The sequence below is a fragment of the Akebia trifoliata genome, chromosome 4 (genome assembly GCF_017979445.1).
Source record: "Akebia trifoliata isolate Shusen 1 chromosome 4, ASM1797944v1, whole genome shotgun sequence".
Taxonomy (NCBI): domain Eukaryota; kingdom Viridiplantae; phylum Streptophyta; class Magnoliopsida; order Ranunculales; family Lardizabalaceae; genus Akebia; species Akebia trifoliata.
Window position 1 is genome coordinate 3,555,760 of NC_141378.1, and position 24,076 is coordinate 3,579,835.

A 24,076-nucleotide genomic window follows, 5' to 3' on the forward strand; every position below is an offset into this window, starting at 1 on the left:
AAACTTAGAGGGTTTTGGTGTTAGATGTATGATGTGATACTCCATTTGAGCAAAACGATCCTTCTTAGGACTCAAAATTTTATTATGTTTATAAGGAAAGGGTTTCAAATTGAAAAAGGGTAAAAGAAATAAGGCAACAAAATTGGAGGGATATTATTAAAAGTGGAGGAAGGAAAGGTAAGACAATAAAGTTGAAGGGATGAAGAAAAAATATGGACCCCACTCCACTGAAATTGGAGGGGACATTTATAGCCCACAACTATAATTGGAATATGACTATTGTTGTATTTTATTATATAGACTAGATTTCACCTGTGTCATATGCACTGGCATCCTTTTGAAGGTTAAAGAGGTTAAATAAGAAAGATAATAAAATTAGAAATATATTATTAAAAAAAAATTGAGATTGAAGGGATAAGAGAAAAAAATATAGTAATGTTAAAGGGGGTATTATTGAAAAAATGGAAGGAATGGGGGAGGAGGAGAGTAAAGATAATAAAGTTGAAGAAGGGGAGGAAAGTAATAAAGTAGAGTTATTGCAGCTAAATGAAATGTTTATCCTCCACACAGTGGACTCCACTGTTGTGTTTTATTATATAGATATATAGATTGATAAAAATGGATATATGTTATTTTTTTCAAATAGACTATATATTTCATCGGAGTCGAAAAAAAATTATTGGACCCTCGCCTCCAACCTTTGTTGAAAACTCTTAATCATCTTTTTTAAGAGTAATTAGGGTTAAGGCAAACCCCCAGTCTATAACATATAGAAAAGAAAAAGAGAGTTACAATCTAACATAATAGGAAAACCAGGAAAAAAAAATTAATAATAATAATCCTAGTATATTGGGTAGTAAATAAATAAGCAAGTATGCCCGCAAGTCTATTGGCTTCCCTGAAGGTGAACTTGACATGAAGGTTACTATTTTGTCAAGCAAAGAGCTCAGATCATGTTGGCTAGAGGCTTGACTCTCTACTCACATTGAACTTTCTTATTGAGAATTTAAATACTCTTGAGTTATTGCCACACAAAAAAAAAAAAAAAAAAACATCCATCATCTTCGATTCTTAAGGTAATAATTTTTTACCCTAACCTTTTACCTAGAGATCACATCTCCCCCAACTACCCTATCCCAAGAATAAGATAAGATTTTAGGGGAGGTCGAAGATCGTAGTTTTTTTTAGAATAAAAATCAAGGATTTTTTTACAAGGGATCGAGGAAGATGACTTGTAGTCGAGTTAGAAGAAGCTCAATAAACTTAAAAGAAAATAAATATATAAGCAAAAGACAATGAATTTTGGGAGATAAAATAAAGACTTTTGACTTGAGGTTGTTTTGATTATTTATGTTAGTTTTGTGTGTAAAACGAAAGTCAAGGAACATGTCAATGGGTACCCATTTGCCCAAAAATCAATTTAGAGCTAAAATCGAAAATCCCAATTTTGATTTTCTTTTAATTGGAATTGATTAGAGCCGGGTCTAATATGGGATTGTACTGATAGAATTAGAACCATTAGGTTATATCTGATGGGTGGTTGTGGGCACCCGGAATCGATTTATTTTGTCATTTATTTTTATATTATATATGATTTTAATTTTTCACGTATTTTAAAATTAGCTTAGATTATATAAAATTCTTCAATTTTCTATATAAACTAAATATTGGAGCTTAAAATGGACAATCTCTTCTTACATTTTTTTACTTGTAAAAAATATGAATTTTAATTTTTGAAAAAAAAAATAGCATTAAATCTTATCATTAGTTGAATAAATTAATTAAATTGATACTTTGTAGATAATATATAATGATTTTGAAATATTTGTTTACATTTGATTTTTGAGAAACGGAACCGATGGATACCCATGATTCTTGGTGGTTCCAATTCCCCGCAGTTCCTCATATTTCATGATCGAAATCGGAATCGACAAGGATTGGAACTAAAAATATATAGTGGTTATAGCTCCCATTTTCTTAGGAACCAACCCATTAACACCCCAACTCATTGTTGCATTTTATTACAAAAACTACATTGGAAAGAGAGTTTTGATAATTGACAGGGATCCTTATTACATTGTGAGGTTTGTTAGTTAATAAATTACGGAGTAGGACCCACATCATTTTAAAAGATTAAATACATATGATATCCTTTTTTTTTTCTCAACATGAATTCTCTCTCCTTAAAAGCATGGTTAAGTCCACATGGCTATGTTGGCAATCCAACATTACAATCCTCTAAAATTCGTGGTGGAATTTAGATTTTTAAAAAAGAATGATAAAACATTTCTGACTTGGTCAATGATTTTAGGAGATAGAATCATTGTTGAGAAGAAAGATATGACATAATAGATATTTGATTTAAAGAAATGAGGATATTAAAAATTGAAATTCTATTAGAAATACATAATATTTTAAAATGATATGGGTCCATTCTAAGGTTTGTTAAGTAACAAACTTGGTGAAGTAAAGATACCTGTGGAACTATCAAAACTCCATTTACAAGGTAATTTTTGTAATCATGAGAAATGCACCCCATAAATTTTTGATTCCTACACAAAAAAATTTGCCCAAGGGATTTGTTCATTAAATATTTCCCCACACTCATGAAAATTATGTGAACTATAAGGAAAATGGGTTTTCACAAAAATATGCGAATAAATGTTGCATTCTAGAATTAATTAACTTGAGTTTGTCCTTTTCCTATACAATTGAAAATAACAATGTCGCTTATGTAATTTTAGGATCCATCTTCCAATTTTCAATATTATGCTTGATTTGGTATGAATTGTTGTCTTCCAATTTTTGTTGAATGATTTTAGTGTAAGATCTTCAAAGAGTTCAAATGGATCTTTTTTCAAAAAAATTTAGTTAGTTGGAAAGTCGTTAGTAATTTCTCAAATACTTAATTTTTATTATTTGTTTTCTTTTTCTTGGTTGGTTTTCAATAAAATTTGAAGGGTATATTGGAGTTGACCAGTGTAAGGGGTCTGTCAACAGTTTGAAAACAAAGTGGTACCTCAAGTATTCTGCAAAATGTGGAGGGACTATGTCTAAATAAAAATAAAAACAAATATAAAAAAAAGAGAAAAAAGAAAAAAGAAAAAAAGGAGTCGTGATATAGGACGCCCCCTTCTGAGAAACGCGCCCTACGTCCCCATCACATAACCGTAGATCATTTGCCTTAAGATACGTATAACCATTAATAGCAAACAATCTACGGTTATGTGATGGGGGCGTAGGGGAACGTTGACGTGACCGTCATATATTACGGTTCAAGAAACAAATAAATACAGCTTTCTAAGATTATAAAGTATAAACCCGTTCTGTTGAAAAACCTAAAAACCCTAAAAAGATGAGGCCTTTGGACGAGAACGAGACCACATCAGTGTTCGAGAAGCTCTTCAAGTTCACAGGAAACAACCTCAAGAACATTGTCGAAAAACCCTCTCACGAAGGTCCAGACAAAACCCCTGGTCGTTACTGCTTTCGTCTCCAAAAGAACAGAGTCTACTACGTGAGCGAATCTTTGGTGAAACGAGCCACCAACATCAGTCGAGAGAAGCTAGTCTCACTCGGGACCTGTATTGGAAAGTTCACCAAAGGAGGTAGCTTTCATCTCACCATCCAATCTCTCAATCTCTTAGCAGACAACGCAAAGCACAAGGTTTGGTTGAAACCCACTTCAGAGATGTCGTTTTTGTACGGTAACCATGTTTTGAAAGGTGGGTTGGGGAGGATTACAGAGAACACAGTTGCCGGTGATGGGGTTGTCGTGTTTTCGATGTCTGACGTGCCGTTAGGGTTCGGGATTTCGGCCAAGTCCACGCAGGATTGTAGGAAGTTGGACCCGAATGGAATTGTTGTTCTTCATCAGGCGGATATCGGGGAGTATTTGAGGATGGAGGATGATCTTTGAAGGGGATGGATTCAGCGATTCTATGATGATTTTGGGATGTTTCTGTAAGTGGGTTTTTTATAAATGGGGATGTTAATGTGTTACTGTTAGTGGGTTTTGTCCAATTTTGATTAGTATAAGTTTAAATTTGAGTTCTTATGATTGCTTTAAGAGGGGTGAAATCTGGATTAATTGGAAGGTAGTCTTCTAATTTTTCCGTAAGTGGGTTTGTTATAATTGGGCTTATTATTGTGTTTCTATTAATGGGTTTTGTCCAATTTTGATTAATATAAGCTTGAGTTTGGGTTCTTATGGTTTGCTTGAAGGGGTATGGAATCTGGATTGATTCTAAGGTAGATTTCTGGTTTTTCTGTAACTGGGTTCTTTATAATTGAGGATATTAATGAGTTTCTGTTAATCGGTTTTGTCCAATTTTGACTAATACAAGCTTGAGTTTGGGTTCTTATGGTTTTATTTGAAGGTGGATGGAATCTGGATTGATTTTAAGGTTGTTTTCTGATGTTTCTGTGAGTGAGCTGGTTATAATTGGCAATATTAATGAGTTTCTGTTAACGGGTTTTGTCCAATTTCGACTAATACATGCTTGAGTTTTGGTTCTTCTGGGTTTGCTTGATCTGAATTTAATTGATTAAGCTAATATTGATTTATATATATTTTGATGAATTGATTTATGGTCTTACTTTTGTATATTGTCGATGTATTGGTGTCTGATTTAATTAACAAATAGAAATGTTCATTTATACGAAGATGGGGATCAATCAAATTGGACAACAAATAAATATTTCTATTGCCTTCAATGACACTTAAAAGCTCACTGATAAGATTAAATTGCACGACAATGAGAAGACAAGACAGTGATGATAACCAGATGGGTGAAAGTCCCATCCATACTTCAATCTGAATTGCATCTGAAAATTTCCAAAATTCTATTTAAAATTTGGAAGATTATAGAAACTCCCATCGACCATGGTTTCTTGTAATTGTTGTTGTAACCATAAATCTTCAAAACATATATCATTTATCTGAAAGGGGTAATTGAGTTTGAGATATTTGGTATCTTCAAGGTTCTTACCTCTTTACAAACTTGATCTAACAGACTCAGAAAGTCTCTTACGATCACGAAAATCCGTAATGGGTTTGCTTCATCTTTGCTCACATCTCCATGAAAATATTCCGTGATTTCTCTGACATGTAATAGGACTCGATCTTCATCTTTCTTCAACTCATTGATATTCTTCTCTGCATAATTCAAGAAGGTTCTCATCAATATAACAAAATTCCCATTCTGAATATTCATGAAAAAATCCTCACTCAGTAAACGTTTCAGCTTAATCATTCCATCCGATAGGTTTGAGACCGAGCTTGCAAGAACGTCCAAGTCTAGGGTGGCTGTCTTTTTCACGTTGCAGAATTCCGTACTCAATCCTGAAACAAGTTCAAGTCCCATTATTCTGTAATCTTCTTCATTTTCTTGAACGGTTTTGCTCTTAGTTTTGTTATTGCTCTCCTCTATAATGATCTCCAATTCTCTGATTCCTTCTGATCGGATCATTTCTTGAACAACAAAATGAAGTAAAGTAGTCTTTCCATCTGTTCCTTTCACGTCTGCTAGTTTAAGGAGGGCGTCAAGTTTGAATGCTCTGGCACCTCCTCTGATTGTCCCAACATTCATCCTATTTCCTGTTTTAAGCACGGCTTCTAGTAATTTCAAGAAAAGTCTGCTTGATCTTAGTTCCTTGCAAGCCTCCTAACACACATAGAAACAACAACAATATTAGCTGTCACCCCTTTGCGGTGTGTTGGAACAGAAGGGTTTTCCATGGAGAAGAGAAGACTCTTCATAAGGTCACCTTGGAGATTTTGGGTTTACTATTCTTGTGGAGCCAACAGAGTAAAGATTTCAAAGGGGTCTTTTTTGAAGATTTTGTTTTTAAGTAGGACGCTCTTTGTAATGTTTAGTGCTATTGGGGTTGGGTTGATGTGTTTTTTTCCTTGTTTTCTCCTTTTTCTCTCTTGCTTCTTTGTTTCATACTTTCTTTTATAGGATCCACCTCGGCCTCTTCTCCTCTTTTTAGTTTAATAAAATTTTGTACTTATAAAAAAGACTATGGCGGGGCTTATCAAAATTGAATTTATAGTTTGTTTGTTACCTCTAGCATTGCAAAGGACTTCCTTAGATGGACCACCTCGTCTTCAAAAGTCTCTTTGTAGAGCATTGCCTCGATTCTTTGAAAGGCGAATGGTATATTAAGCATTGCCTTGACAAACTTCTCCGCAGAGTCAAGTTCATTGACGTCTTCTTGATAGCATGAAAGTTTGGCCTCTTCTTCCTTGGTAGGTACCATCTTCACGAGCGCTTCTAATTGCTGCAAACACAGTCCATCCCCTGCTCCATCCCACCAAAAGTATTCAAAAAATTCAACAAAACAAATTGTTGCTAGAAAATTTTGGTAATTTATATCATAATCAAACATTCTAAAAAATTTACCTTGAATCAGTGCGTCACAAACTTGCTCGGGAGTGGCATTCAAGGCCTTCGAGAGTATAGTTATGTTTTGTAGTCTCTTGGGCTCAAGAACGTGCTTACTTGGAGAGGGACTCTTGCTCTTGGATTCATCATTCTTTATTTGCAAGTTGTATCCGAAGAGTGACTCAATCATTTTCTCATCAAATCTATTTCAATATCATGATGCGGTTAAATCCAATATGGGAAAAAGGAAAGTGATCTTACAAAATGATTAGAGCAGATTTGTCTTACTCGAATGAGCTCGATTTCAGCTTATCCCATACCATCGAACGATCTGGGGCAGCTCTGACTTTGTCCCAGTGCAGTGGTTTCAGTTTTGGCAATGGAGCTCCATCTTTGCCAACTGGTGTAAATTGGGGAAGTCGGCCTGGTGGGGGTGGTGGGGGTTGAAGAGAGTTACCATGTCCCTTAGTAAATGGTGGGGGCAAGAGAGGTGGCAAAGGTGGGCACGGTGGTGGAGGAATACTTCTTGCACCACCCGGTGGACTTGTTGAAGACTGCTGAAGTTTACGATGGGGTGAAGAAGAATATTCGTTTGGTGGGGTTTGGTTTGATCCCGAAGAAGAATCTGAATTCCGAGGAGATGATGACGATTTAGAAGGCGAAACATGTACACATGGAAGAGGTGGAGGAGGGGGTGGAGGAGGAAGGAAATGTTGCGGAGAAATTGTAGAAGACATTGATGTTGGCGTTGTTTGATTTGTATTAGATTGACAATCAAGAGGAGAAGATAGTAAATTTAAGTGTAGAGGTGGGGTTAGATCTGGTGTCATTGGTGGGGTTGGTGACTTCATGGAAGAGGACATTGAAGGTGATGTCGATCTCATTTGGTAACTTGGTGGAGAGAAAACCTCTGAATGGTCACTAAGATCTCCTTCAGAAGCATTTGAAATTCGGAGATTTGATGAATGTGAATCACAGAAAGAATGGAAGGATTCATCATCGGATGACAAAGATTCAACGGGAACAATTTTATTCGTCATCAAACTACTACTATCATCCAACTTACACTTGATTGGTTCTTCAATTTTATAAACCGAAGTAATTTCTTCGGCTGAAGAACAACTAACTTTATCTGATTTGGATTTCATTGATTCTCTACCCGATTCACTACCCCCATTCAGTGGAGATTTTGTTTGATTTTGATCCGATGATATGTTCGCAGTTTCATAAGTGGGTTTGAGACAAGAAGTATTTGGCTCCATAGTGGGTCCTAATGAATTTAGATAAAAATGCTCAGGACCCAAATCAAAACTTACCTTACTCGTTGCATTCGGGGAATTCACATACTTTGATCTTCCGTAGTCTCCATCGGTTCCAGAAACCAATGTTCTCTTCTTAGATCTCTTCCGCCGACCTCTCAGAATCTTCCGACATAGCAGGATGAGTCCAAGAGCCGAAAAGACTGATGCTACTCCACCGGACACAGCAACTGCTACAACAATTCTTGTAACTCTAGCCTTGTTTCTCTGTCCTCTTCGAACGTCATGGGGCATCGGTGTTGGACTGGTTCGAGGCAACGGGGAATGGGAATGTACATGAGTGTGATGAGCCGTTGGAGCGGGAGCTGGAGCTTCAGCTTCAATGCTGGGTGCTGGAGAAGGTGATAAGAGCCCATGTTCAACATGACTTTTTGTTGGACTCCTAATGTTGAAGCTCTTCAACCCAAGTAAGAATCTGAACTTCTCTAAGACCGGTGTTCTCTTTTCTTCACTTTCATCCTCTCCTGATACCTTTTTAATCTGATTTTCCTTTTCATCTACATTGTACTCCATCCAGTACAGCTCTTGTAGACTAGAATCATCAAAGTTCGCTGCAGCATTTGTTGAAAAACTAGCCATTAAAAGGTGGGCATTAAAAAGGAAAATGTGTACGAGGACGAAGAGAAGAATCTGAGACACTGAACCCATTTTCATCATTTCACAATCATCAAGAAATGAATCAATTTTTGAGCTTATAAAACATGGTTCGTCTTTTTTTTTTTTTTGTTTCTTTTTCTCAAAAAACCTATTTAGGTGGTGGAGGAGTTATGTAGAGGACAAGATCCAATGCAAAGCCTTTAATGCTACTCCAAGGAACCCCTGAACTTGGCAGTTGTGGTTGTTCTGGGCCTTCTTTACTCACTTTCTTCATTTACTCTCATCTCTTCCCAAATTATTTTTCCCCTGAAAACACTGTTAAACTCTGATCTTATCTTTTGGAGATCTCCCCCGCATTTAACTTGGTTTAGTTTAGTTTTCTGTTAAAAGGAAAGGTGAGCATGGTTTCTATTCTTCAACACTCATACCCACCAAACTTTGTGGTACTTTAGTGATGATTTGGGTGCCAAATAAAGAAAAGAACCTTTGTATAAATGTTTTGAATCATGGTGGTTGTTGAATATTGCTTATGTGGTTAAAAGTCCATCAACCCATTTAACAGTATCTTTCTGTGGGTCTCATTGGGTTGGATTTGCTTACTTGTTAAGAGGGTGTCTCCAACCCCATCATTAAGTGGAGAGAGAGAGAGAGGCAGGTGTGCCATCACTTTCACATGTGATCTATCTATCCTTTAAAACAACAAAAAGTCCTAAGAAATAGACAATCTTGATTTTGATTAAGTGAACAATATTAGAGTATTATCAGTAATAGTCTCTTTCCCACTCTTTATGGCACAACTCATGCAATAAACAAAGTTTATTGTTGTTTTCTTTTAAGTTCTTGTCATAATAGACCCCATGGGTTGGCTTGGTAGGGTTAGCTGCTTACCTTGACATTGTATTGGGTTCAAATATGGTTGGTGCTCCCACCTAATCAAAATGTAGAGAGAGAGAGAGAGAGATCTGACCAGTGGTCCTTTTTTTTTTTGTGTGGGTTATTCAGATGTACCCTCTATATTTTAGTGAATATTTGTGATACCTCCTGCATTTTTAAACTGATGACACACCCCTGGAATGTGGTCTTCTCTCCCAACTTAACATTACTGAATGCCCTCGTCTTTTAATCTACTACCAAAAACCCTAATTTTTTTCAACAAAATCCATTATTCACCCTTGGGTTTTGGTGAGAGTTTTGCAATTTTATATATGTGCATGGTTTTATTAAAGGGTGAATTACCATTTTGTGAGCTGAATTTGACGAATTTTCAATTTCAGCTCTCTGATCATTTAAACTGCCATAACGTGAACGGAAGCGAATTCAGAGGTATTTAAGTGATTATTTTGCACGTTTAAAGTGACAATCTTGCAAGTTTAAAGTGACCTTCTCGCTAAAAATAGCAAAACCTGCGGGATAGTCATGTTAAACATGTGAAATTGTCAATTTAAACCTGTGAATTCTTTACTGTTCACCGTTTTGGTAATCAAAATGAACAGTGAGCCGAAATCATAAATTCGTCAAAAGCTGATTAAGTTTTTGAAATATCTCTTTGATTAATTTTTCAATTTTTCTAACTTTCATCTTTTAAATCAATGAGAAGAAAATTGTTGAAGTGTTTATCTTAGATGAATCTGCCAAAGAAATCAAGGGTTGAACAGTGGATTTTTGGAGAAAAAGATAAAGAGTATTTGAGAAGGTGTGGAAGGGACAGATTTTGGGGAAAAATTAAGGGCTTGTTTGGAAGCGGAGGGTTGGGGGTAAAAGTTGGCAAACTCACAAAAGTTATTGGTATCTGTTCGAGTTTGAAACGCTTAAATTGGGAAAGTCATAATTCTCCAACTCTTCACAATTCTCATTTTTTTAAGGATTTACAATTCTCTTCCTATGAGGTGAGAGTTATAACTTTTTATTGAAAATTGATAAACTTATCCTTGAGCCCCCATATAAGAAGACAATGACGATGATTTTGTTGATTATGATCATGAGATGAAGATCATTAGAGTTCTAACTCCATGGTGAATTCTCGCAAGCAATCAAGCATTGGAATTGTAAGTAACTCTTATTGTCAACGTTTTAAAGTTCAACTTCATAAATCAAAATCTCAACAGTATAACTTCACGAAACCAAAACAACCTGTGTGTTTAATCAAGTGGTTGATGACAAGGTTACTTTGACCAATCTCTGTTTAGTCTTTCGTAGAAGACCATGGCCAAGGGGTATATCATCAATTTAAAAATTCAGTGTTATTTCAAACATTCACCAAATCAGAAAAGGTTGGAGGACTCCTAAAGAATAATGATGAAGTGACTTTAGGCTGAATCTCATATTGCATTTCCTGATGTTAAAGTGTATGGGAACCATAGATGCTTTTTATTGAGATACGGGTGAAAAAGCATCTATGATTCCTATCCACTTTCAAGTCAATAAGTGAGATATGATGTTACAGCTTGAGTTCACTCCAGCACAACTCAGAGCTAAATTACAAATTTTTTTCCCAGTTGAGGCTAAAAAGCCTTCCCAAACCCTGTCGGTGCTTTGGATTGTACGCCACAACATACAACTCCCATTTCTAATGACAGACACCCCAATTTAATTGAATAACCCAAAGTGACCTTAAGTTTGTACCCCATATCTCACTTCTTGACGTGAAAGTAAGATCTGAGGTACAATCAACTCATTTTAATTTGAATCTTTTCAAACGTCCAAGTCTCAGACAGTGTCCATCAAAACAAAACACAAAATACACAGAGATCTAATTGTGAAGATTTGGAGTGGAAGATGTTTCAGCTTTAAAAAAGGGTTTGTGTGCTTGCAGGGACGGTTTGCATTTTTTATTTATATCCTATTATCAATCACAATAGCATATAAATCTTTATATGTTTTAAAATCACAATAGCATATAAATCTTTATATGTTTTAAAAATTCTTGTGAGGGCAAATGCTCCTATTGCCCCCTATTATAAATTTGTCATTGTGTGCTTTATCTTCTCTAAAGACTTGGTGTGGGTTTTCTTTTCTTTCTCTCTCCAAATTCTATACATGACCGTTTGAGAATGATGTTTTTGCCTTTGAAGAGTAGTTTGTGAGCTTGAACTTTTGTGAAGGTTTAGAGTCTATGTGGTGGTGTTGGAGATATTTTCTTCTTCCATGAATAACTTTTTTCCCCCTATTCTTCTGTAGATATTTTGAAAAAATATTCTTAGATTCTCATTAAAACCACGACTTCAATATTGTTAAAGTTAGCACTTTGTCAATTTTTCAATTGTACCTCTTATCTTGTGAATTTTGTTTATTGATGGTCCAAGTATCCTCTTTGGGGTAAAAAGGGTAAAAAATGAAAAATAATATATTTAGGGAGGAATTATTTAAAAATGAAGTAAAAAAGGAAAAAAATAATAAAATTGAAGGGATATTATTGAAAATAGAAGAGGGAAGAGGAAAGACAATGAAATTGAAGGTGGAGAATAGGAAAGATAATAAAGTGGAACAATGTGAACCCTACTCGATTGTACCTAGAGTGAGATGTCTATATTCCACAAAATTGTAACATGAATAGGACCCATCATTGTAATTTATTATATAAATTAAAAAATAAAAAAATTATTGTATTTCAATTTTGGAGTTTTGGAGACTTTAAGGGATTCAATCATCTCCTTTGATGTGCCCATGATCATGTTATTTGTTATTAGGACGACTCATCTTTAACAATTAGTGAGTCCACTTATGGATTTGATTTGTCTAAATTCCATGTTTGACTTGGATCACTAGAACATATTTAGATAATAGAGTGTCCTTCCCTTTGCTTGCAAGCTTTTCTTTTAGTGTTTATTTATTAAATAATTTTATTTTTTTGGTTGATTAGAGTATCTCATAGGCCAACTAGTAAGGGCAAGGCAACTCCCAAAGTGCATGCAATATCCCACAAATCACACATACAAGACAAGTCGAGATAAATCTTTGTGGGTGGTCAATGCTAACTTGAACTCAAGACCTCACTTTTTTGGAGGGAGGCCTTAGTCAATGTGCCTAACATTGGTTAAAAATTTCAGTGAAGTTTATTGTTACGAGATACTTGATTTAGAATGTTCTTTTGGATTTTCAATTTATCGGCAATCTGAGATGTAAGTCAATTGGTTGTGTTTGGTGAAGCTTTTAGAAAGAAAGATTTTACACAGTTTGACTTGAAAAGTAGAAAACATTTTCCCTTGTCTTTTTTTCAAGAAAAAATTTTCAATTTGAATTCTCAATAATGTGAGAAAAATTCTTCGAATCTAAAAGGTTTGATTATGACAGTGAAAGAGTGATCAAGGAAGTGACCAAAGGTTGATTGATTATATAATTTCACGAGTTGATGTAATGTAAAAAATATTGTTGGGACAATATAATAATAATAATAATAATAATAATAATAATAATAATAATGATGAAGATGATGACGTTGTTATCATGGTTGTCTCTATTGTTATTTTGGACCTAAAGTTATCATCACAACTCTCTATTAGATGTTTAAGTCGTGCTTGGTGACAAATGAAAATTCCTTGAAAATTCTAGAAAGTATATAAGATTCAATTAAAGCAAGATCACTATATGACTATTAAGAACATGTTATCTAACCTAACACACTAAAAAATTATTCCTATTTACCCATTAATAAGTGGATATGGTACATATTTCCAAATTCACTGAAAGATTCTGACCCTTGGTGTATTAATTTAGATATATAATTTGGTTTGTGCTAAGCTTGACTTTAATGACTTGAGATATTGTGATTGGTTTTCTTAAGCAAAGCACATCCATGATCTTATCTTTGACAAAATAATTAATCATCAACCATATAAAAGGCTGGAAACATGTTAATTATAACTAAAGAAAAGAGTGAATGATGTGGACATCCATAAGCAAATATTGAGCACTAATTTTGATTAAACAACGACAATATTAAGCATGGTTTAATAACACATCGAAGATCAAGATGACTCGACCAAGTCATCGAGATTTCGAAGCCTACATGGTGACATGGTCATTGTGAATTGTCCATCGCATTGACTAGTCTTAGATCTAAGATGATTCATCAATATTTTTTAGTGATTTAAATGTTGGTTATTGATTAAAAAAATAAGATTTCGTGATTGAGTATTTATTAATCTACATAATAATAATAATAATAATAATAATAATAATAATAATAATAATAATGATGAAGATGATGACGTTGTTATCATGGTTGTCTCTATTGTTATTTTGGACCTAAAGTTATCATCACAACTCTCTATTAGATGTTTAAGTCGTGCTTGGTGACAAATGAAAATTCCTTGAAAATTCTAGAAAGTATATAAGATTCAATTAAAGCAAGATCACTATATGACTATTAAGAACATGTTATCTAACCTAACACACTAAAAAATTATTCCTATTTACCCATTAATAAGTGGATATGGTACATATTTCCAAATTCACTGAAAGATTCTGACCCTTGGTGTATTAATTTAGATATATAATTTGGTTTGTGCTAAGCTTGACTTTAATGACTTGAGATATTGTGATTGGTTTTCTTAAGCAAAGCACATCCATGATCTTATCTTTGACAAAATAATTAATCATCAACCATATAAAAGACTGGAAACATGTTAATTATAACAAAAGAAAAGAGTGAATGATGTGGACATCCATAAGCTAATATTGAGCACTAATTTTGATTAAACAACGACAATATTAAGCATGGTTTAATAACACATCGAAGATCAAGATGACTCGACCAAGTCATCGAGATTTTGAAGCCTACATGGTGACATGGTCATTGTGAATTGTCCATCACATTGACTAGTCTCAGATCTAAGATGATTCATCAATATTTTTTAGTGATTTAAATGTTGGTTATTGATTAAAAAAATAAGATTTCGTGATTGAGTATTTATTAATCTACATAATAATAAATAAAATAAAATTATATTTATACCGATCCACTCTCTAGGGGAGTGAATTTTAAATATAGGTACTTGGCTAGACCATCAGTTAATTGGATAAATACTATTAATTTGGTCCCTAAACAAGATTTCAACATATAAAATACTTAATTGGATCGACATTTCCACGTAAAATGAAAATATTTGACAAAGTTTATCTTAATTGAAAATAAGGTTTGAGATAGAATAAGCAAAGTAAAAAATGAGTTAATAAGGTCAAGTTTAGATGATGAAAATGATGAATACAAGTACAAGAAGGACAAGGGAGAGCCCACTATATTGACCAGATTAGATGATTGAACCCAAAGTCAACAAATTGAATGGTTATGATCTTCTATTCATGGGGAAGTTTTGGTCTAAGACATGCATTGATGGGACAAATTGAATGCTAATTAGTTTTTAATTTTTCTCTTCTATAGAAAATAACAGAAGTTGTAATGGTTCTCTAATTTAATTCCAAAGTCCAAACATCGCCTTCAACTTTGACTGGTTTAGCGAAACCTGTGGCTGAATTCAAAACCTGCTAATGCCAGATCCAAAAGACTATTTTACCCCGCCCTTATATAGGGTTAGGTTTTCACACCTTTAAATGGTTTCGGGATGGTTTCCGTATTAAAAATGAAAAATCGAGTTGGATTCAAGACAGATTTTGATATATAGTGTCCCATTAGCCCGTCTTATATATATATTTATATTGACGCTCCATCTTTTATTTATCTCAGTTATCTTTTATTTTAGCTAAAGTGTAATAAGTAAGATTTGAGATGCATCTTCTAAAATTTTATAACGATTTTGTTTGATTAAAAATTTGAGATTTTCAAATTTGATTAAAAAAAGAGTAAAAATAGTGTTAAAGGGCAGGGTAGGTTTAAAAAGTTCAAAGTTGGGATCGGGGTGGGTTATCGTTTTTAATAAAAAGACAGATTTTATGTTTCTAGATCAACTTTTTTATAATATATACCAAACAATGAAATTAATAAACTAATCATTCTATTTTTATTTTATGCCGTGGTTGGATTAAGAGAAATGGAGAGAAGAGAAGAGAAAATAAATGAGTTTTTCTCCATTTTTCCTGTTTGGATTGATAAATTGAAAAAGAAAATAAAAGAATTGAAAAGAATAGAAGAGAAGAGAAGAGAAATGGAGAGAGACCCTTTTAAAATATTTTATAATATCAACTCTACCCTTAAATTTATTTTAAGATATTTTAAAATTTCAAAATTGTCCCAAGTTCTCCCTGACAATCCAAACATGGTGGAGAGAAATTGAATTTCTCTTCTCTTTTCTTCCTTTTTCTTCTCTCCACTTCTCTCGATCCAAACACAATCTTAATGATGACACCTATATTCTTATTTTATTTCTTTGTACTAAAGACATTTTTTTGGAGTGCATTAACATCCTTATTTGATTAAATCTTGATGAAAAAATATGTGAGAAATTTGTTTGCTCATAAACTCAGATTTCAAAGAAAAATCAATAAAGAATTGAGTGGCAACCATCGAAATTTTGTTTTCAGGTATAAAAAATCCATTTTCTTGAAAAATTAAATTTCTCAACAAATGAAAAAATTTCCAACGGCAAATCACATTTTCTTGTGAAATTGATTTTCCCATTAATCAAATCCATTCTAGTTGTAAAGCAAACAAATCTCTGGCAAGCAATTTATATCATAAGAAGATAAACATTATAACATGAAATTCATTCCAAATAGAGTAATAATGAAAAATTAGCATAGCTAAATACATTTCAAACAATAACTTTGACCATAAAGGAATTAAAAAAATAAAAACCTTATCCTCATTGGCATATGAGCATGATTTTAAAACTCGCCCTAGACCGAGTCGACTGGTCTCGATATCGTTCACCAACCAGATGGATTGACAAGTCGTCTCAAATTTGACGTGTCTCTTAAAAGTCAGTCGATTCTATCATGCATGTGAGCTCATATGAACTGATCGAAATAAGTCTATGACCTCATAGGCGTGTGTTGGGGATGTTATTGCGCTGTGACTGAATCCAAAAACCAGAAAACAACCAGATGGCGCCCCTTGGTTTCTACTTTTGACTTCTCTCTCTCTTTCTTTGTTTATAAAAACCAACTCCCTCCAAACCAAAATTCTTCACTCCTCTCTTTCTTTCTCTTGCAGAAAATCTACTTTTGGTGCAACAAATAATCGCTTTCGTTCAGGAACATTGCCTCAGGTGAGCGTTTATTTCACAAATTTTTTTTTATTTTAATTATTATAATTATAGATAATCACTGATTCTAATTCTAAGAGCCAATTAAATTTTATTTCTTTGGAGATTGGAAAATCCTAGTCTCCAATGAAGAAATTCCTATAACGGATCCCTAGGAAAATTGTTTTTCATCAAATTTGTCAATTCTTTTAAAAAGTGATGTAACCAGATACGTGTTTTGCATTTCCAAACAAATTGCATGTAATAGAGTACATGTCAAAGTTCAACAATTTTGAATTTTGCCTTGCTTTTCCTGCGATGATGTAATTAAATGTACCTAACCATGTAAAAAAGTGTTTTAGCTTAAGTATTACAAAATTGGTACATATGACCATTTTGATAAATATTTAAAAACACTTCTGATTTCCCATATGTAATTTCTCTTCCAGGATCTTAACAACTTAACTAGGTATCACAAAGAAGAAAGTGAAAATATGGGAGGGGGAAGCGAAAAGTCGTTTCAAGATAATCAAATCGAGCCAGGGTTTGAGTCGGAAAGCCCAAGGAGTGCTCGAATTGGGTTCAGTGGTCCTTTAAGCGGTCCGTTAAATACTAACAAGAGAAGTGGCAACAAACGTAGCGCAAGGTTCAAAGACGACGAAGACTACGTGGAGATAACACTAGACGTTCGAGATGACTCAGTTTTGGTCCACGACGTTAAAGGAGCTGACCCAGAGATGGCAATGTTGGCGAGTCGACTAGAGATGAGGCCTTCTTCTTTGGGCTCCCAGCTCTCATTTCGACTAAAGCAAGTGTCACAAGAGCTGAAACGGTTAACTTCTTCGAAGAGGTTCAACAAGGTGGATCGTAACAAGTCTGGTGCCACTCGGGCCTTAAAGGGGCTCCAATTTATGAGTAAAAGTGTGGGGAGTGGTGGATGGTCCCAAGTTGAAATGCGATTTCATGAATTAGCAGTTGATGGGGCCTTACCAAGGTCTCTTTTCGGAAAATGTATAGGTAAAATGACAAGGGAAGCATTCGGAGGCTTTAAAGAGAGCCAAACAATATGCCAAACATTGTTGAAAATATGGGTTAGAAGTTTCAGAATGAGATGATTTTTCATGAGGATAATCTCTATGGTGAAGAGATCACCCTCACCAAAATAAGCTCAGTCCGAAACTTCTAACCCTAATTTACAAGTTGAAGAATTGTGGACCGTCCGATATTTATAAATCACTTTTGATGAGGTTTGAAATTTCGGAATGAGCTGATTCTAAAACCTATAACCCATTCATTGAAAAAATGTTTGACACAATATTTGATTCTCTTTAGGGCCTCCGAACGCCACCCCAATGATAATTCTATCCTTTTGTTTTATAATAATGATCATCATGTAGGTGTAATAATAATGGAAGTTGATGGAGTTTGGTGTAAATGTGACAGGAATGACGGGTTCAGATGAATTTGCTGGGGGATTGTTTGATGCATTAACCCGTCGAAGAGGTATAAGGGCTTCTTCGGTGACAATGGTCGAGTTACGTGAGTTTTGGGAGCAAATAACTGATCAGAGTTTTGACACAAGGCTTCAAACCTTCTTTGACATGTAAATTTTCCACAATATTAAGATGATAAGTTTAATTAGTCCAATCGTATTAGGAAAGGTACTTTTGGTTATTTCTTAGAAATATGACCAAAATTACAAGGTGGCACACAATCAGGACCCATGCACTAGTGTTTGGTACGGGTATCAATGGGTATCCATTTAACAAGGAACCAAACCAAAACCAAACTCGATAGGACGGTTTTGGATCTGTTCTTATTGAAACCAAGAAAATTGACGGCTCCGGTTCCTTTTGGGACTGACCCATTGATACCCTTTTGTTTGGTGCTTTGGTCTACCATGGCCTAAAATACCAATCAACATGATATATATATATATATATATATATATATATATATATATATATATATATATATATATATATATATCAAAGTCAGTGGGCCCCAAATAATATTTCACGTGGAATTATATTATGTTCTCATTGACCCAAGTCACGAAAGCATCTTCTTTTGAACAAGATCAAGGTTATAGTTTTGCATGCAAAGAATCTAGACCGACCATGCATCTAATTGGTCCCACCTGATCAGAGCTCATTTGGAATTTATGTCAACTTTTCTGATTTTTTTTTCAACTGAAACGTGATAGTATTCCCATGCAGGGTGGACAAGAACGCAGATGGGCGAATCACGGAAGAAGAAGTCAAAGAGGTCAGATTATTATTTTTAAACTTTGATTCTTATTTTTTAATATATTGCAAAATCAAATTAGAAGAATATTTGAAATTTACTTATTAACCAATACAGATTATCACATTGAGTGCATCCGCGAATAAGTTATCAAAGATTCAAGAAAGCGCAGATGAATACACGGCTCTGATCATGGAAGAGTTGGACCCAGACAACCTTGGATACATCGAGGTCTGACCCTATCAAATAAAATTTCGTTACATTCTGGTGCACATTAGAATAATTACACTTTACTTTTCTAACATGCACTCGCATAATTGAGCTCCTATTGTGCACTAAAACGAGTTGTTAAGCTAATTCTGACTCAAAATATGATCCATTCCAATTTGATAACTTTGATTTGGATCGACGATTTGGGGTTTCATAAGGATCCAATTTGTTAAGTACTGATCATCATGTTATATATATGTTAAATGTGAGAAAGTATGTAAATTATAATATTATATTAATCATCAATATTTCCAAAGAAGCCATTTTTGACTTTTCGCCCCAACGAGGCCTTAGTACAAAAGATTTTCTAAAATATAATGTTATCTGTGGCAGCTCCACAACCTGGAAATGTTACTGTTGCAAGCCCCGAACCAATCAACGAAGCTTGGAGCCAATAGCCATAATTTGAGCCAACTCTTAAGCCAAAAGCTGATTCCAACCAAAGAGCCAAACCCAATCAAGCGATACTATAAGAAACTTGCATACTTCATTGAGGATAATTGGATGCGAGTTTGGGTGATGGCGCTGTGGCTTTCCATATGTGCGGGGCTCTTCACATGGAAGTTCATTGAGTATAAACATCGGGCTGTGTTTGACGTTATGGGATACTGTGTGACTACGGCCAAGGGAGCCGCGGAGACCCTTAAGTTCAACATGGCACTTATCCTCCTCCCTGTGTGCAGAAACACTATAACATGGCTTAGAAGCAGGACAAAGCTTGGGGTGGTACTTCCCTTTGATGACAATATTAACTTCCATAAGGTATGGTAGTAAAACACATCAACTTATTGCAACACTTATTCATCAAAAAATTAAAGAGATTCTATTGGCATGCCAACCTTTACTTACGACATACCAATCCTTTTGAAATTGGGTAAATTACCCTTTCGTGCCTTGAATATGACAAAATTCCAATTCTGGTATGCTATTCATTTTATTTCCCAAGCGAGATCTTCACTTTAAATTAGAATAACTACTCTTAATCTTACTTGATAACATGTTTTGGGAATTAAAATGAACAATGTAGTGAAATAAGAATTTTTGCACAAGTTGTGCATATTATCGGAATTTTCTTTTTGAAATTAATAGAGATATTTACAAAAAAGCGATCAACTTTTGATGAATTTATGATTCCAGTTCATTGTTCATTTTAATTACCAAAATGTAAATGATAACAAATTCTGAGGTTTTTAAAGTGACAATTTCACAATTTCACTTTAAACCTGCAAAATAGTCACTTCGTTCTAAATTATTTTTAACGAAGACGTGATTGTTCACGTTTTGGTAATTAAAATGAACAGTGAGTGGAAATCATAAATAACTCATTTTCGGCTCACGAAATAGTAATTCACCCAAATTAATATGTAGATTGGTTTGTTATATAAGTAAAATTGGTGTGTTAATAGAAGTTTTGGTGTCTTATAAGTAAAAGTTGTTTGTTATCAGTTCTCACGCTGGTTTTTCTCCATGAAACATGAAAGGTGATTGCTGTGGGAATTGCCATTGGAGTTGGGCTCCACGCAGGTGCGCATTTGACATGTGATTTTCCTCGGCTACTACATGCAACAGACGAAGAATATGAGCCAATGGAGCCATTCTTCGGTGAGGATCGGCCTCCAAACTATTGGTGGTTTGTGAAGGGCACAGAGGGTTGGACAGGAGTGGTTATGGTGGTGCTCATGGCCATCGCGTTCACATTAGCGCAGCCTTGGTTTCGAAGGAACAAACTCAAACTTCCTAAAACCCTCAAGAAGTTAACGGGCTTCAATGCCTTCTGGTACTCGCACCACCTCTTCGTCATTGTTTATGTCCTCTTTGTCATACATGGCATCTTCCTCTACCTCACCAAGAAATGGTACAAGAAAACTGTGAGTAATGTATATAATAATAATAATTTTTTATTTTTCATCCAATTCGATCTAGGCCTATAGTTTTTGTTAATTAAATATGTATCATTTAATCCCCCAAGGATCTGATTCATGAGAAAACATTTTCTCGTCAAACACAAGTCACAACACCCTTACTACATTGGAATTTAAATATACTAATCTTTCTGTTTTGCAACCATGCACCACAGACATGGATGTATCTTGCAGTCCCAATCACATTATACGCGTGCGAGCGCTTGATTCGTGCATTTAGGTCTGGCTATAAGTCTGTTAAAATTTTAAAGGTGAGATCCATTATTTTCCCTAGATTATAATTCCAAATTAATAAATAATACATTTAGAAAAAGCACTAATTATCATTGAAATTAATCTTAAATCTCCCCCTTTACAGGTTGCTTTTTATCCTGGAAATGTATTGGCACTCCATATGTCCAAACCCAATGGATTCAAATATAGAAGTGGGCAGTACATCTTTGTCAACTGCTCTGCAGTTTCTTCATTCCAATGGTAATTTTGTTAAAGTTCCAGCCTTTATATGTCTTTAAAACTTGTATGCTCGAATCAACTCGGTTGTCCATCGAGTTGTATCTTCACTTACAAACTACTTAACTATCCATTAACAATTGGGCTATACTTTACAGGCACCCATTCTCCATTACTTCTGCTCCAGGGGATGATTACTTGAGTATCCATATTCGTACCGTAGGTGACTGGACATCACAGCTTAAAGTGGTCTTCGCCGAGGTGGTTAACCCATGACCCAATTCATGATCTAACCGGGTGGGACCGGAAACGTGTAGCCCCTCTTTGTCACATTATTTTTTTACTGATTTGTGTAACCTTTTTTGATGTATAAAATCAGGTGTGTCAACCTCCAACAGGTAACCAAAGTGGGCTTCTTAGGGCTGATTTGGTGCAAGGCAAGAACAGCCCCAGGTAAACATTATCTTCATTTCTTGTTACATTAATTCTCTACGCCCCATCAATGGCTTCAACCCGTGTTTTTATGTTGGAGTTTTATTACTTCCATCACATGTAGGATTTGATCTAGATCCTTTAAATCAAATCAAAATTGGATCCAATAACCAAAAAAATAAAAAAACACTAATTACATATCTGATTTTGTCAATCTAAACTGAAAGATTTTTAAGGTCAATATCCAGAAAATTGAACATTTAGCTCTATGGAAGGAACTTTGAAGCATAGTTGAGGCAATTGAGATATAGGTCCAAGCCATAATAGAAGGGATTACACCTCAAAAAAGGGGCGATGGCCTATAAACCCAACTGTAGGGTCCAAATTCCTTCTCTATGTTCTGTTTGTGTATGTCTGCCAAAGTAAATATTTTAGGAAATTAAATTAATAAAATTATTTGTTATGATTTGTAATTTCTTAAATTTTATTCATCTGCTTGTTAGAAAATTGCCAAAGCTCTTGATCGACGGCCCATATGGAGCACCCGCTCAAGATTACAAGAAATACGATGTCCTCCTCTTAGTTGGGCTTGGGATTGGAGCGACACCGCTGATCAGCATTGTCAAAGACGTATTAAACAACATTAAACAACAGAACGAAGAAGAGTTCGTAGACAGTGACACCAAGGCTAACAAGAAGAAACCTTTTGCCACAAGTCGAGCCTACTTCTATTGGGTCACTCGTGAACAAGGATCATTCGAGTGGTTCAAAGGGGTACTTAATGAGGTAACCGAGAATGATAGGGACGGAGTGATTGAGCTCCACAACTATTGCACCAGTGTTTATGAAGAAGGGGATGCACGATCAGCCCTCATTGCCATGCTGCAATCACTCCACCATGCTAAAAATGGGGTCGACATTGTCTCGGGTACAAATGTGAAGACACACTTTGCTAGACCAAATTGGCGTAATGTTTTCAAGCGTGTTGCTGTTAACCATACCGAGCAACGAGTTGGTAAGCAGAGTTCTATCACATACTTCTTGTTCTATCAAGTTCAATTAATTAATAAACATTCAAATTTGCAATTTGATTTGAAAAACGTTACGTGTGACGGGTGAAGCTAAAGGATTCTAACTTCAAATAATAATAATTTTTTCATTTTTATTTGTTACAGGGGTGTTCTATTGTGGCCCTCCTGGGTTGGTAGGGGAATTAAGATGTTTAGCGCAAGATTTTTCAAGGAAGACCACGACTAAATTCGATTTCCATAAGGAGAACTTTTGATTTCAAGAAAATCTTTTGTATCATAATTTACGTATACATAGTTACGGATGAATGAAATGGTAATTATTCTTATTGATTTTTCTTTTGTTTTAGGCAATTTGTTTGTTGTTCTTGCTAGATTCATAGATTAATGGCTAATTACAGGTCTAGAAATTTTCTGATTTTTGGGAGCCTATAAGTCTATTTTAGGTGAGGTTAATAAAGTTGATAAAACCTTATTATTTTTCCTTATTTTAAGATATGTTTCAGAGCACATCCCTCTCTTTTTAATTTTCCTAGGATGAGAAAATAATTTACCCTTAATATGTGTATGATTGTACATGGAACAAGGGTGGGAAAATGATTTTTATCAGGGTCATTTTGGTTAAAATAAACGAAAATTGCAAATAATGTTGGTTAATTTTAAATCTTTTTATAAAAAAAAATCCCTTTTTACAATGTAATCCTTAGAACCACTCTTAAATTAATATTTTAAATTACAAATAAATCATTTAGAGATGTGTGTTTACACATTCCACCTTCTTGTTATTGGATGTTAGGACAAAAGGAAAGGAAACATATAAAACAGGAATTCTCTTAAAAGGGGGTAGAAGAGGAATGACAATAAAGTTAGAGGGGTGTTCATAAAAAAAAGAGGAGAAGAGAAAAATCAATTAAATTAAAAACTATCTTCAATATTCACGACAAAATTAAAGCCCAATATCTCTTTGTGGGATAAATAAGGGGATAATTATCCAAACTCCCTCAAAGGGTTGGTGAGATGACAAAGACCACGTCTCAAAAAACAAAGGTCTTGAGTTTGAATCACCCTCAAAGGGTTGATGCTCAAGAATTCATCCCAAAATTACTAAGTGCGTGTAGGAGGAGAGGACTAACTTGTGAACTAAGGATCGTTGGATCCACATGAGTTATCAAATTGGCAAATACAACGCCATAACCTTCTTAGATTTCATAGAAAAATTAAGATTAAAAAAACAAAAAAAATACTTTTTGAACTTAATTCAAGGTGTTGAAAATGAATGTTTAG

At 34.6% G+C, this 24,076-nt stretch overlaps 3 protein-coding genes across 3 annotated transcripts; 2 read left to right on the plus strand and 1 right to left on the minus strand.

Moving 5' to 3' along the window:
• The first annotated feature begins 3,298 nt into the window (after positions 1-3,298).
• Positions 3,299-4,362, plus strand: LOC147403023 (uncharacterized). Its single transcript, XM_086438467.1, has one exon. It carries the CDS (start codon positions 3,356-3,358, stop codon positions 3,917-3,919), a length of 564 nt encoding a protein of 187 aa, XP_086294593.1. The 5' UTR covers positions 3,299-3,355; the 3' UTR covers positions 3,920-4,362.
• A 527-nt stretch (positions 4,363-4,889) lies between these two features.
• LOC147403024 (uncharacterized) lies at positions 4,890-8,700 on the minus strand. Its single transcript, XM_086438466.1, has 4 exons — positions 6,678-8,700; positions 6,408-6,592; positions 6,070-6,305; positions 4,890-5,666 (listed from the first exon to the last, which is right to left on the minus strand). Exons 1-4 carry the CDS (start codon positions 8,363-8,365, stop codon positions 4,938-4,940), a joined length of 2,838 nt encoding a protein of 945 aa, XP_086294592.1. The 5' UTR covers positions 8,366-8,700; the 3' UTR covers positions 4,890-4,937.
• Positions 8,701-16,290: 7,590 nt separating this feature from the next.
• RBOHB (respiratory burst oxidase-like protein) lies at positions 16,291-23,125 on the plus strand. The gene is made up of 13 exons (XM_086438468.1): positions 16,291-16,467; positions 16,893-17,460; positions 17,887-18,046; positions 18,663-18,711; positions 18,808-18,921; positions 19,294-19,722; positions 20,442-20,828; positions 21,038-21,133; positions 21,241-21,356; positions 21,491-21,593; positions 21,712-21,785; positions 22,268-22,779; positions 22,940-23,125. The coding sequence occupies exons 2-13, from the start codon at positions 16,938-16,940 to the stop codon at positions 23,047-23,049; spliced, it is 2,673 nt and encodes an 890-aa protein (XP_086294594.1). The 5' UTR covers positions 16,291-16,467; positions 16,893-16,937; the 3' UTR covers positions 23,050-23,125.
• The last annotated feature ends 951 nt before the right edge of the window (positions 23,126-24,076 follow it).

Bases quoted from the DNA above. Each gene is read 5' to 3' on its own strand.
- LOC147403023 (XM_086438467.1), top strand. From the start codon at position 3,356: ATGAGGCCTTTGGACGAGAACGAGACCACATCAGTGTTCGAGAAGCTC.
- RBOHB (XM_086438468.1), top strand. From the start codon at position 16,938: ATGGGAGGGGGAAGCGAAAAGTCGTTTCAAGATAATCAAATCGAGCCA. The intron at 18,047-18,662 runs GTAAATTTTCCA...ATTCCCATGCAG, and splicing joins CTTCAAACCTTCTTTGACAT to GGTGGACAAGAACGCAGATG. The intron at 21,357-21,490 runs GTAATTTTGTTA...TATACTTTACAG, and splicing joins GCAGTTTCTTCATTCCAATG to GCACCCATTCTCCATTACTT.
- LOC147403024 (XM_086438466.1), bottom strand. From the start codon at position 8,365: ATGATGAAAATGGGTTCAGTGTCTCAGATTCTTCTCTTCGTCCTCGTA. The intron at 6,306-6,407 runs GTAAATTTTTTA...GGGATGGAGCAG, and splicing joins TTGTGACGCACTGATTCAAG to GGGATGGACTGTGTTTGCAG. The intron at 5,667-6,069 runs GTAACAAACAAA...TATGTGTGTTAG, and splicing joins AGTCCTTTGCAATGCTAGAG to GAGGCTTGCAAGGAACTAAG.